Source organism: Mastigoproctus giganteus, chromosome 8, assembly GCF_048544385.1.
Source record: "Mastigoproctus giganteus isolate SK-2022 chromosome 8, ASM4854438v1, whole genome shotgun sequence".
NCBI lineage: Eukaryota > Metazoa > Arthropoda > Arachnida > Uropygi > Thelyphonidae > Mastigoproctus > Mastigoproctus giganteus.
Window position 1 is genome coordinate 32,749,032 of NC_143582.1, and position 15,498 is coordinate 32,764,529.

Consider the following 15,498-nt stretch of genomic DNA (forward strand, 5'->3'; position numbering starts at 1 on the left):
TCTGCTCAACCTTTCCAGATCCTGTTGCAGCAGCATAGCGTCAGTAGTGTCCTTAACAACCCTGTCAACCTTTGTATCGTCTGCAAACTTGGACATTAAGCTTGATATATCATCAATATTATTTATAAATACAGAAAACAATAATGGACCCCACACTGAACCCTGAGGGACTCCACTAATAACATTAGTCCACGATGAGCAGTGTCCATTGATTACCACTCTGTCTTCTCACCCTCAACCACCCCTTTATCCATAACAGCAATTTGCCTCCAATGCCACACTGCTCCAATTTGTGCAGTCTTCCATGTGGAATAGTATCAAAAGCCTTTCTAAGATCCAAGTATATAATATCAAAGTTATTCCCTGCATCCAGTTCTTTTGTGACTGCATCATAGTATCCAATCAAATTGGTCAGGCAAGACTTCCCCTTAACAAAACCATGCTGTGTCCGAGCTATAACTGAAGTCTTGTCTAGATGATCCTGCATTGCTTCTTTAACCAGTGCCTCCATTAATTTTCCTGGAACAGAAGTTAAACTCACAGGTCTATAATTACTTGTGTCAGCCTTTGATCCTCCTTTGTGAATTGGGGTCACATTTGCACATCTCCAGTCTATGGGTAGCTTCTCTGAGTCCAAGGAAGCTCTCGTAATTATGGCTAAGGTTTGCTTACTTCCTTTGCTGCCTCCTTTAATATAACTGGATAGATCCCATCCACCCAAGGTGCCTTTCTTGTGTTTATCTTCAACAATTTCTCCTCCACTTTCCTCTCAGTTATTACAAGATTATCTAGCTTACTGCCATAGTTGAATACACCTCTGGCATTCCCCTCGCTGAATAACTCCTCATGTGTGAATGTCGATGCAAAATATTCATTTAGTTTGTTAGCTACCTGAGCAGAATCATTAACAGTTGAACCATCGATATCAAGTGGACCAATCTGATTCATCCCCTTCCTTCTAGAGTTTACATAAGTAAAGAACTCTTTGCTGTTTTTCTTTGCATCCTTTGCCAAAGATTTCTCATAATCTGCCTTTGCTTGCCTAACCTCATTTGTTACTTTGTTACAGACCAGCTTATATCTATCATAGGCTTCTTTGTCATGTGTTAATTTATATGTATCCCATGCATTTTTCTTCTCTGCTATGTGCCTCATTAGTTCATCTGACATCCATTTAGGCCTAAACCTTGAACAATATTTCTTAGTTGGTATGTAAAGGCTAGTAGCTTCCAAGATAAGTTCTATGAATGCTTCCCATTTTGAATTTGCTGTTGGTAACATCATCAGTTGGTCCAAATGTATAGAATTTAAATACTGTCTCAGACCATCGTAGTCGCCTTTACGAAAGAAATAACCCTTCCCTTTAACCCTGATGGTAGTTATCTCTTTGAGTAAATCCCACTTCAGCACACTGTGATCACTGCCACCTAGTGGTTCCTTTATCTGCAGATTCTTAATGCATGAAGAATCACTACTGATAATCAAATCAAGAGTATTCTTCCCTCTAGTTGCCTCCTGAACATGCTGAAGTAGAAAATAATCATCCAATAAATCCACAAAAGCCTTGCTAGTGTGTGAGTGACCAACTCACAAATTCCAGTCAATATCTGGGAAATTAAAATCCCCCATTATAAGACCATCTGATTTACTGGCCCACTCTATTTCCCTGTACAGTTTCTTATTATACTCATCAGAGTCATTAGGCCTATAGCACACTCCTCCTCTCAATTTTGATCTCCCAATGCTTATGTCACACCAAACTGACTCGACACTGCACTGTCCAGCGATGTCGACTGGCTACACTTCCTTGGATTTTATGTGTTTCTTAACTAATAGCATAACCCCTCCTCCCTTCCTATCCTGCCTATCCTTTCTGTAGACGTTGTACTCCCCAAATTCCAGTTCTGCATTCCTTAATCTGTGTGACACCATGTCTCTGATATCGCAACAATATCTGCCTTTGATGCTTTGAGCAATACCTCAAATTTATTTATCAAACTCCCAGCATTGGTGTACATGCAAGTATACATGCACCTGTTCCTACAGACCTGGTGCATGGATAGACACAGATGGATATAGATGGACCAGGACTCCATTTTGTTAATAGCATATTGGAGCTATTTCTTGACTGTCTGCATATTCTGTGAGTGACATGAAATAGTGGGGTCATCGGCATATAGATATGTTTCTATACTGTTTCTGGAATAACTTCTGTGATAGGATTGATTCTGATTGTGAAAAGGGTTGCACTAAGGACTGAGCCTTGAGGTACCCCCTATTATTGATTGTATATTTCAGACAGAATATGATGGTAGCAGACTTGGAAAGTTCTTTTATACATGAAGTTCTGGAGGAACTTTAGTAGATGGCTTCACAGTCCTAATTTGTGTAGGTAGCGGTAAGGTCAGAATGTGTATCTGCAATTTTGCATGATAGGAGGGTCTATATCATTCAAGTTTCTTGCGACGACAGACTAACTGGTTAAAATAAATTTATTAAATTAAATAAATGATATATATATATACATAAGATAAAACAGAGATAAAATAAGATAAAAGCGTTAAAATAAAATAAGATAAAAGTGGTAAAATATAATATAATAAAAGCATTAAAATGCATAGAAGCTTTCAAGATGAAGTGCCTCTTCATCAGCTAGTCAGTGAATGGTGTACAGTGGACTCCCGCTAATCCGAACATCCACCTAATCCGAACACGTTTCGGTCGGCGGAGAGGAAATTTTTTAGTTCGCAAAATATACGTTTTTTGTATTTTCCAGTTAAATTTAAATGGCATTAATGGTACAAAAACATTTAGAATTACACAAAACAATTGTATTTTATTGTAGTACTATACTAATACAAAATTAATAAATCAGTGTTTGACATGGCCTATTAAAATTACAGATCTATACTTACACACCAAAACAGGCACAAAAGTCATTTTTCAGAAGTAACAAACTCTGTTAGTTTCTTTTGATGTAACGATGAAAATCGGCTTGATGATGCTATGTTTTGCCACCGCTTCATAAACATGTAGTCTGCCGGTGTAGCACTGGGATGTTGTTCTAAGTAGCGTAAAGCGAGGTCAAGGGCCGCTGTCGCGTCTGTGTGCGACACAAGTTGTTCCGCAGAAACACCGGGCTCATCGTCACTCCCGTCATCATTCTGCTTGGAGTCTTCTTGGGTGACAGCTGCCACGATGTCCTCATCCGACAGGTTTTCATGACCTATTCCATCCGCTGCAATCCACTCGTTAACTTCAGATTCTATTGCTTCCTCGCACCCGGGAATTTCCTGTACAAGCTGAATTAATTGTTCTATGTCATTGTTTTCATCAGAGCTAGCGACAAAGCTGAGAGAGGGCCATAATTTCTTCCATGATCTTTGTATGGACTGCTCGGTTACACCCTCCCACGACTCAGCAACCCAATATACAACATCTTTTAAGTTCACTTGTTTCATTTTCTTATGTAAAGAAAGTGAATTGGTGTTATCTTCTATCAAGGACCTAAGATATTTCTTTCTGTATGCAAGCTTGATAGACTGTAACACCCCCTGGTCCATGGGCTGTAATAACGGTGTTACATTAGGCGGTAAAAAAGCTGCCTTTATATCCCCTGATGTCAACTCAGAAACGTCTGGGTGGGACGGCGCATTGTCTATGAGGAGAATGGCACGAGGTGGCAAATCATTTTCATTGCTGAAACGTTTCACTGCTGGGACAAATTGATTATGAAACCACTCAATGAAAAGCTGTCCATTGATCCAAGCTTTTTTTTTACTTTTGTAGTAAACAATCTTCCAGTTTTGAACTGGAAGATTGTTAATGTTCATATTTTTAAAAGCTCTCGGCTTCGCTGATTTACCGATCATCATCAAAAGTAGCTTGTGATTTCCTGAAGCATTACTACAAGCTATCAACGTCACTCGCTCCTTATTCATTTTAAAACCTGGGGCACGCATTTCTTGTTGAGTTGCTAGACTTTTTGTGGGCAAAGCCTTAAAATTTAAACTTGTCTCATCAGCAGCGTTATATATCTGCTGAGGTGAATAATGTGATACCAAATCAGCAAACTCACCCAAATATTTCTCTGTTGCAGCATGATCAGCTGATAATTGCTCCCCGGTGATCGTTAGCTGACAAATCCCATGGCGCTTCTTCCAGCGATCAAACCAACCGGTACTCGCACTAAATGATTCATCACCTTTCATTAGTTTGTTGAGATGAATGGCCTTTTCTCTAACAAGAGGTTCACTTAGGGGTGTTCCCCTTCCTCTTTCCTGAGTGAACCACGTGAATAAGGCTTCATCAAGCTTGTCAAACGTTGAGGGCCTTACTGTTTGTCGATTTTCAACTGATTTTTCTGAAGTAGAGGTACAAAACGGTTCGATCTTGGCGCGGTTTTTTTTCCAGTCAGTTACTGTGGCCTTGCCCACTCCAAACTCTATTGCTAATTTCATTGCACTTTCCCCCTTGTCCAGCCTTTTCAAAACTTCCAGCTTATCTTTCAACGTACACGTTGTGTGTTTCCGTTTCGTGGCCATTGTGGCAGCAGACTGAACTAAACTAAACTATAAAATGTAATGTAGAGCGAAGATATAAACATTCACGTTTAATGCACAATGTTGCGTGCAATTAGTCATAGCGTGGAGGGGGGGGTTTGCGTCCGGTGTGTTACGCTCGCGTAGAAATGCTAGTAGGCTTACTATACATTCATTCCTTAATAAACCAGACCTGTTTTACTGCTTGCTTCTGCATTATTGCAGTTATTCGGCTAATCCGAAATTCTGCTAATCCGAACAGGGCTCGGTCCCAATTAGTTTGGACCAGCGGGAGTCTAGTGTACTTCGGTATATACGGATGGTTACAATAGCAAAAATCAGCTGGGCATGATCATGTATCATGAGTCTGGTGTCGGTAGAACAGAATTACGTACAAGTGAGTTGCACAGATCACATACGATGTGTGCAACTTCCGGAGAAGAAATTACAGTCTATTATTTCTAAGGTGAAAACGCCTGTTCCTCCTTTCCTACAGAGTGGTTCCTTCTAGCGCATTACGTGTCTGGATTGTGCAGGGTTTTTTTTTTTTTTTTTTTAATGAAAACATTAGCATTAGCATTAGTAGAGGCATTTGATACAAGAAAGCAAGCTTATGCAGCATCAGCCAAAAAAAAAAAAAAAAAACCCACTTCCACTTCACCCCTCTGTTCGTTCAAAATACCTGTCCAGCTGAGCCTTAAACTTATTTAGGCTATCAACCTCCACCACAAGGGATGGGAGTCTGTTCCACCAACCAACCACCCGCTGGCTAAAGGCAAATTTCCGCACGTCTATGGTTACAAAACCCCAAACACGAGAGGTATTACAACCTATAATACTTAGTACCATGCTCGGGTTGAGGTTGAGAAGACGAGAGAAGATAGTTGTTGACATTAGACTTGAACTTTGTAGACTGTAATTTTCAGGAAATACGTGTGAAGGAAGGTTGTTCCAGAAATCGGCAGTTGAATGAATAAACGAGGAAGATGAAAAGTTGGTTCTGTGAGTTTGAAGTTGGACAGTAAATGGATGTTGGCTGGTGGCGGCACGTGTTCGGAATGTTTTGAAAGAGAGAGCGGGAATTTTAGAAGCCAATTCAGAAGAACAGTGCCCATGGAAGTATTTGTAGAAAAGGCATGCAGCAGAAACAGTACGTCTATGAGACAGCGAGTGGAGAAACTCTGTTAGAGATGAGTCATTAATTAACCTAACTGCCCTCTTCTGAATGGAATCTAGAAGCCTGAGAGAGGTTTTGGGAGCACCGCCATAAATGTGGGAACAATATTTTATACATGAAGTTCTTGAGGAACTTTATTAGATGGCTTCACAGTCCTAGTTTGTGCAATTCATGTAGGTAGTGATAAGGTCAGAATTTGTATCTGCAATTCTTCATGATAGGAGGGGCTCTATCATTCAAGTTTCTTGCAATGACCGACTAAATGGTTAAAATAAATTTATTAAAATAAATAAATGATATATACATAACATAACACTGAGATAAAATAAGATAAAATCTTTAAAATACAATAAAATAAAAGTGTTACAATACATAGAAGCTTTTGAGACGAAGTGCCTCTCCATCAGCTAGTCGGTGAATGGTGTACTTCGGTATATATTGATGGTTACAATAGCAAAAGTCAGCTGGGCATGACCATGTATCACGAGTCCGATGTCGGTAGAAAAGAATTACATACAAGTGTTGACTACCAGTGCTCATCGCACTGCAATACAGTACATTCTATAATAGGGTGTAAGTGCACTCCCCTTGCGTGATTAATAGTACTATTATTGGTAGCTATGTTCAGTGCTTCAAGCAATGAGCACTGGCGGTAATCATGTGAATAGTCAATGATTTCAATATCACGTCAGGGATCAAGATTCTGCTGCTGAACCCAATAATGCTCGGCGACTGCATTGCATTCAAAATTAGCGGTTTGCAGAGCCGCCTCATGCTCAGAAACCCGGTCTTTCAATCTTCTTCCAGACTCACTTACATAATACCCTAGTTCAAACATTTCCTAATTCATTTCACAAATATACGTGGTTTCAATTCAAATCTCAATGATGTCCATTTCCACTTGCAGTCTGCCAAACCCCATGTACTTTTTCTGAGAGAATCTCAGTTATCGGTTGATTCAACTACTGCTCATCTCAGATGCCCAAATTATTCGTTGTATGATTCCTTTCACCTCAAAGGTGGTACTTGTGCATACGTCTGTGCCGATATTCCCTGTCAGAGACTTGGTAATTTAGAATCTCCTCTTTTCGTTCTTCTCTGGCTTAAAATCTCTCTACCTCATTGTGTCAACTTCATCTGTTGTCTCTACCATTCTCCCAACTCCCCTAATCACTTGGAGCTATTCGACTTCCTCTCTTTGCAACTTGACTTTCTCCAGTCCAACTTTCCTAACAGTGAGGTAATTTTTCTTGGTGATTTTAATGTTCACAACTCCAACTGGCTTCCGTTTTCTAGTCACACCGACTGCTGGTCAAGATGCTGAGGCTTTTGCAATTACTAATAACCTTGCAAAGATTGTTCATTTACCTACAAGAATACCAGACAATCCTAACTATACAGCCAACATGCTTGATTTTTTGTGACAAACAACACTTCTAAAGTACACAGTTGAAGTGAGTGGTCCTTTAGGCATCTCAGATCACAACTTAGTGATTGTCTCTTCTCTAATGGAGCCTTTATCTCATGGCTATTCCCAACCTCGTGTTGTTTGGCATTACAAGAATGCAAAATGGGATGACCAACGAGACTTCTTTTCTTTGGTCGGACTACTGTTTCAAAACTTCTAATGTCAACGTTTGCTCAGATCGTGTCAGTGAAATTATTCTTGTAGGAATAGAATCCTTTATTCCACACTCTGCTCTAAAATCTCATCCTTCATCTAAACCTTGGTTTTCCAATAAATGTGCTAAGGCTGTTCAAGAAAAGAATGTTGCATATTGTAATTGGCTTGTTCTAATTCTTCAGTTTCATTTTCTGCCTACTCCAAAGCTCGAAACAATTGTAAAGCAGTTATTAATCAGTCCAAACTAGAGTTTGAACAGGCTAAGAGTAGAAAACTTGCTTCTTGCCCTAATGGTAGCCGAGCATTCTGGTCTCTTGCCAAAGCTATTGGCTGCAACGTTTGCCCATCTCTGTTTCCACCTCTGTCCAAACCAGATGGTTCTGTTGTCACTTCAGCCAAGGATAAAGCTGACCTGCTAGCATCCCATTTTTCTTCCAACTCATGTATTAATGATCTTGGTAAAACACCTCCCACCATTCCCAACATGCTCCATTCAACGCCTCCTTTCGTCTTCCGTCAAAAGTATGTCAGAAGGATTTTGATGAATCTTGATGCTAAGAAAGTTCTGATGGTATTTCTCCACTTGTTCTCAAAAACTGTGCTCCCGAACTTACTCCTGTGCCTTGCCGCTTTTTTCACTTTCTTATTCTAAAGGTGTTTTTCCTTCTGCTTGGAAATTTGCTCATATCCAGCCAGTTCCTAAAAAGGGTGACAAATCCCTCCCATCCAATTATCGTCCCATTGCAATTACTTGTACTATTTTTAAAGTAATGGAGAAATCAATTAACCATAAACTCTTAAACTACCTAGAAACCTTCCATCTGATCAATGATAGCCAGTATGGATTCCGTCAGTGTCGCTCCATTGGTGATATTCTGGCTTATGTTACGCATTTATGTGAAAATTCAATGGAAAACTCCGGTGAAATACAAGCAGTTGCTCTTGACATCTCGAAGGCTTTAGATTATGTTTAGCATTAAGGTCTTCTAAACAAGCTTCCATCTTATGGTTTGCCAACTGTTTTTTGTAACTAGTTATCCAGTTTTCTCTCTGATCTCTCACTGGGGGTGATGGCAGATGGCTCTCTGTCCTCTAACTTCTCCACTAATGCTGGTGGGTGTCCCCCAAGGTTCAGTTCTTTCCCCTACTCTTTTCCTCTTGTATATTAATGACCTTCTTCCATTGATTTCAAATCGTATCCATAGTTTTGCCGATGATAGCACACTGCATTCCACTTTCCATTTTTAGAAACCTTGCCCTGCTCAACCAGCTTCAAGTTCTCGAATATCCGCTGCCAATTCCCTAAATGCCAATCTCCTGGTAATTCTCCAGTGGGACAAAGACAACTTAGTTGATTTCAATCCTTCTAAAAATCAGTCTTGTCTTATATCTCGCAAAAAGGATTCTTCTGCTCCTATGTTTATCTTTAGTGACATTCTGATTTCTAGGCAAGTTGATATATCTCTTTTGGGGATTGCCCTGATTTCTAATCTCTCTTGGCCCAAGCACATTACAAATATTGCTTTCTCTGCATCTAAAAAATTGGTTTTCTTTTTCGCCCTTGGCATTACTTTTCTTCCAAACAGCTGTTCACTCTGTACAAATCGTAAATCCACCATACCATGGAATATTGTTCCCACATCTGAGGCAGTGTCTCCAAAACCTCTCTCAGGCTTCTAGATTCCATTCAGAAGAGGGCAGTTTGGTTAATTAATGACTCATCTCTAACAGAGTCTCTCCCAACTCTCTGTCTCATAGACGTTCTGTTTCTGCTGCATGTCTTTTCTACAAATACTTCCATGGACACTGTTCTTCTGAATTGGCTTCTATAATTCCCGCTCTCTCTTTCAAAACAGTCCGAACACGTGCCGCCACCAGCCAACATTCATTTACTGTCCAACTTCAAACTCACAGAACCAACTTTTCATCTTCCTCGTTTATTCATTCAACTGCCGATTTCTGGAACAACCTTCCTTCACACGTATTTCCTGAAAATTACAGTCTACAAAGTTCAAGTCTAATGTCAACAACTATCTTCTCTCGTCTTCTCAACCTCAACCCGAGCATGGTACTAAGTACTATAGGTTGTAATACCTCTCATGTTTGGGGTTTTCATTAAAAAAAAAAAACCCTGCACAATCCAGACACATAATGCGCTAGAAGGAACCACTCTGTAGAAAAGGAAGAACAGGTGTTTTCACCTTAGAAATAATAGACTGTAATTTCTTCTCCGGAAGTTGCACACATTGTATGTGATCTGTGTAACTCACTTGTACGTAATTCTGTTCTACCGACACCAGACTCATGATACATGATCATGCCCAGCTGATTTTTGCTATTGTAACCATCAATATATACCGAAGTACACCATTCAGTGACCAGCTGATGAAGATGCACTTCATCTCAAAAGCTTCTTTGTATGTATTTTAACACTTTTATTATATTATATTTTAACACTTTTATCTTATTGTATTTCCTCTTATTTTATCTCATTTATGTATATATCATTTATTTATTTTAATAAATTTATTTTAACCAGTAAGTCGGTTGTCACAAGAAACTTGGATGATATGAAACCTGACGCACAAAGCCTGTTTTCCAAGGAGGGACTATATGTTGAAAGCTTTCTGGATTAACCCAAGACTTGAGAGACTCTGCAGAGCTGGGTGGGGGATTTTATCAGCATGGCATGCCCTTGCAGGTAGAAGGAATATGTTTTGTAGAGACAGGATACATTTGAACAAAGAGGTGCAAGAACTTTTGGTAGTATCATGAAGATACCTTAAGGGTTCGGGAAAACTGTTATTTAGGAGACATATGAATGATATAGATACACATTCATCCAGGGCTGTACTTATGAGTTTCAAGACACGAGCCACAAAATTATTTTGAGGCCTCTGAACTTTTTATTGATAAAGTATGATTGTAAAAATTTTGTAATGCCAAAATAATTTTTTTATATAAAATAGTAATTAAATAAAGTATATAAAATACAAGAGTTTCATATAATAATTATTTTAACAATATCTGTATGGTACCAAATATTACCACTTTATTAAAATTAAATGAGAACCAAGAACATAAGAATATTTAATATATTCTGTCCAGCTTTATAAAAACCCCAGACTATTTGAAACCTATATGCAGAAAGGACTTTTTTAAACTTCACCAGAATCTAACATACTTTCCTAAAATGACAGTACTTCAAACATTAATACGATGCAGCCTTTTTTGGATAATTCATTTCATGATCTTAAAATTGCTGCATATCACACTAATACAATGCAGACCAGTGGAATTCATTCTCACTCTGAAGACATTATTCAAGGATTTCTTTCTGCAGAGTGCAATGAAACTGAAGTGTATACTATGACCCTGTGTTTACAACGTAAAAAACTGAGTAACTGGAACAGAAGCCCCTTGACAAGTGCACCATTTCTGCACAAGTAAGCAGCCCTGTGTATATATCACTTAGTTGTGGGATGCTGTCCACTGCATATCAATATTGATGGCAGCTCTTTTGAAAACTTACATTAGGCCTTTCTTCATATCATGGGGAACTTTTCAGACTGTGATAACATTCTTGTGTACTCCACATAATACAATACTCTATATAATAAACAACTATGTCATTCTGACTTTACACATTCACAAATTTGCAGTAAAGTTCCCTATGTACAATCTCTATGCAGGCTATTTGATAGAAATATTCTTCATGCTGATTGAAAATGTAAATGAAACAATTTGAAAAAAAAGTTACACATTCCAACTTGTTTGTTTCTGATATTATATAAAATGTTAGTCCACAAACTTTTCAGTAACATCTTGTACTCACTTACCTGGAACAAACATGACATGACTTGAGCTATGAGGAGCAATAACCTAAAACAAAGCAGTGCATTATATTTTATTTTGTATTTAAATTATATACAATGTTATTTTATTTAGCAAAAATCTTCAATTTTCATTTCAAATTTCAGTTTGAAAATATGTTAAAATGTTACTAACTGCTGAATATAAGAATGAGTTCAACCATCAACCATGTTTACATTACCAAATAAGGATCAAAAGGTCAACAATGAAAGTGCTGACACCAAACGGTCAACAGGAAAATAATAATATTGAGACAAATGAACTTAAACAAAGTGCTAGCAATGCAAACAGACCAAGAATAGGGATGAGATAGCATTTGTGATGAGGGTTTTATGAAAAGGAGAAAATACATAATATGGGGAATGATCTGGTGCTATGCCATAATTATTGCAGCAAGATTTTGTGACAAAATATGAACAAATTACAAAATAAATAACATAACCATTTTTAATAAGTTCACTGGCAAAATATTCAGCTGATCAGTTCAAGGATCTTATTTCAGTTAAACTTAATAAGAATGTCACTAAAAGGATAAAGGTATCTCAGTCTTCATTCTTAAATAATATAATTGAATTATAATTATAATTGAATTGAAAACCTTATAATTGAATTGTTGTGTAAACTGAAATAGTCTGTTTTATGCATGTAATAGTGAATTGTTATTTTACAATAACAGAATTGCAGTTTTACAATCAAAGAATTATATATTATAATGTTAATATTATTTAATACAGAGGAAGTATTCAATAACTGTAACCACTGATATGCAGTACCCATTCAAAAATTAAATTTAGGGAAAAAAAAACTCTACACTCTTTAATATTATTCAAATGAAATGGTCTCCTTTCACCTATCATTTGTATCTTGACCATGTTTCTCTTGTGTGACTTAACCAAGTCACAAAAGAGATTAGGCAGGCAAAGGCAGACTACGAAAAATCCTTGGCAAAGGATGCAAAGAAAAACAGAAAAGAGTTCTTTACATATTTGAACTCGAGAAGGAAAGGGATGAATCAGATTGGTCCACTGGATATTGATGGTTCAACAGTTGAGGATCCTGCTCAGGTGGCTAACAATCTAAACGAGTATTTTGCATCTACATTCACGCATGAGGAGTTATTCAGGAAGAATAATGATGTAGGTAAAGTAAACATTGGCAGTGAGCTGGATGATTTTGTAATAACTGAGAGGAAAGTGGAGGAGAGATTGTTGAGGATAAACATAAAAAAGGCACCTGGGGTGGATGGGATCTATCCAGTTATATTAAAGGAGGCAGCAAAGGAAGTATGCAAACCCCTAGCCATAATTATGAGAGCTTCTTTGGACTCAGGGGAGGTACCCATAGACTGGAGATGTGCAAATGTAACCGCAATTCACAAAGGAGGATCAAAGGCTGACACAAGTAATTATAGACCTGTTAGTTTAACGTCTGTTCCAGGTAAATTAATGGAGGCACTGGTTAAAGAAGCACTGCAGGATCATCTAGACAAGAATTCAGTTATAGCTCAGACGCAGCATGGTTTTGTTAAGGGCAGGTCATGCCTGACCAATTTGATTGGATACTATGATGTAGTCACAAAAGAACTGGATGCAGGGAATAACTTTGATATTATATATTTGGATCTTAGAAAGGCTTTTGATACTGTTGCACATGGAAGACTGCTGCACAAATTGGAGCAGTGTGGCATTGGAGGCAAATTGCTGCTATGGATAAGGGGATGGTTGAGTGGCAGAAGACAGAGAGTGGTAATCAATGGACACTGCTCAACGTGGACTAATGTTATTAGTGGAGTTCCTCAAGGTTCAGTGTTGGGTCCGTTGTTGTTTTCGGTGTTTATGAATGATATTGATGATGGGATATCAAGTTTAATGTCCAAGTTTGCAGATGATACAAAGGCTGGCAGGGTCGTTAAGGACACTACTGATGCTATGCTGCTGCAACAGGATCTGGATAGGTTGAACAGATGGGCTGAGAGGTGGCAAATGAAGTTTAACATTGACAAATGTAAAGTACTACATATGGGAAACAGTAACCCCAGAGCAACGTATCAACTCTGCGGTACTACACTGACAGTGGTGGAGAATGAAAAGGACCTGGGGGTAATTGTGCAGGCAGATATGAAGTTCTCTGAGCAGTGCAGACGAGCTGCAAGAGTAGCTCATGGTGTCTTGTCAATGATATACAGGAATTTTTCTAGCAGGGATAAGGAGGTGATTATTCCCTTGTATAAGGCAATGGTTAGGCCACATCTTGAGTACTGTATACAGGTCTTGAGGCCTCATTTCAAGAAGGATGTAGAGCTGCTGGAACGGGTACAGAGAAGGGCAACAAGATTAGTGAATGGAACAAAGGGTTGCTCTTACGAAGAAAGGCTTAAGTTTTGCAAATTACAGAGTCTGGAGACTAGGCATCGGCGAGGTGATCTGATAGAGGTGTATAAGGCTTTGAATGGTTTGAGCATGCTCAATGCCAATGGGATTCTTCATCTTGCTCAGAATAATCACCTCAGAGGGCATAAATTCAAATTGAGGAAGGACGGATGTCGGATAGATGTGCGGAAATTTTCCTTTGGCCAGCGGGTGGTTGGTTGGTGGAACCGACTTCCGTCACTTGTTGTTGAAGTTGATAGCCTAAACAAGTTTAAGGCTCAACTGGACAGGTATTTCGAACGAACAAAGGGGTGAAATGGGAGTGGTTTTTTTTTTTTTTTTTTTTTTTGGCTGATGCTGAATAAGCTTGCTTTCTTGCATCATATGCCTCTACTAATGCTAATGCTAAATTTGTGCAAGGCACCTAAACTAAGATCATCAAATATAAGTGTACTGTGTCTGTAAATTACATATATTCTATGGTCAGTTTGCCTCTTTGCAGGATAGAAAAACTTGTTTCTGGGATTCCAGGAGTAAACAATAAAACCTTTCCTTGAGAACAACTAACTCAGCCACAGCATAAAATAAGCCCATAAAAATTCTTACAGTCCTGACAAGATTTAAACCAAGGCCTTTTCCACACAGTGTGGAAGAACAGTGATTATAACCAATTTGACTAGCCACGAGGGTGCATCCTAGTGCCAACCTACTAGTTTTTCCCAACAGCCCGCACTGTCAACTCACCAAATGAAAACTTATGACAATCATCAATCTTATTTTGCTTATCACCTTAACTATTCTTCCATATTTAAAAAATTTCCTTTTTTTTTTTAACTCAATATGGCCATGATTGCAAAAACAAACGTTTTGAAGTTTTTCCTGTATTGGCTGTACAATGCAGAGATGCCCTTGTTTTGAAGCAAACAACCAATAATGTTCTGTAACAGATGTTTTGGAATAAATATATAAAGGCAAAAAAAAAAAATAATAAAAAAATGTTGCTTTTAGACAGCCATCATTCACAAAAAAAAGTTGGGGCCTCTGATGCCATGGCAGCACTGCACTTAGATTAACTCTACCCTACCCTACTTTAACACATATAACATTGGTCTAATCAGGTCCCCACATACACTGGACTAACTGATCCGCATGCAATGCATTGCACAAGTAAGTTTTATTATTTTTCCATATTTGGTTTCATACTCAAAATAGCTTGTAGGGCAGACAGATTAAAAAAGAAAAAGAAAAAAAGAATTCTGTATCAGAGTGATCCAGAGAAAACTCCCATGTATTTGCTGCAAAGAGATGTAACCAATCCAGAAAGTACTGGTTCCACACGTGTTTGTAAGTTTGAGCAATTTAATTGTGAGAGCATAGCTGCCACTCACTTTCAGAAAGTTGATCAGGTAATTGTAATTTTGAGAAAAAACAGGAGCTTTTTTAAAAGTCCACACTGCACTAGAAATGAACTTTCACTGACAATAAACATATTTTATATTAAAATACTGACACAGGATTGCTTAGCAGTACAGTATGCTTTCAAATATTAACTTATTTAGGATTTTTCTGTCTCCTGAATTTCTGATTATGTAATTTCTGTTTAGATTTTCTGTCAGACATCAACTGATTTTGACTGCTTCAAGAAAGATACTGTTGCAGACTTTTGCCCTCTTCATGCTGAGTCAAAGTTTTGTCCATAACAATGACTGCACTGTCTAGATTTGATTGTCAAAAGTATTTCTAAGGCTTTACCAGAAAGAGATCTGAAGTTTTTTTTGACATAGCTGAACATTCTCTCACACTCAGCATTACTATGAGGAATAATTAAAATACCAAGCATAATTTTGAATAATTTGTTATACTTCAAGCTTCCTTGTGCACTTGCCAGTCCCCCCCCCCCCCCAACACACACAC

General features: G+C 38.2%; 1 protein-coding gene across 1 annotated transcript in view; it reads right to left on the reverse strand.

Moving 5' to 3' along the window:
• LOC150081426 (mitogen-activated protein kinase kinase kinase 4-like) overlaps positions 1-15,498 on the reverse strand; it is a 350,096-nt gene that overhangs the window by 322,017 nt on the left and 12,581 nt on the right. Inside the window, exon 2 of the mRNA XM_090380199.1 lies at positions 11,182-11,224. Within this exon, the coding sequence (XP_090236325.1) occupies positions 11,182-11,224 (43 nt within the window). The remainder of the gene's footprint in view (positions 1-11,181; positions 11,225-15,498) is intronic.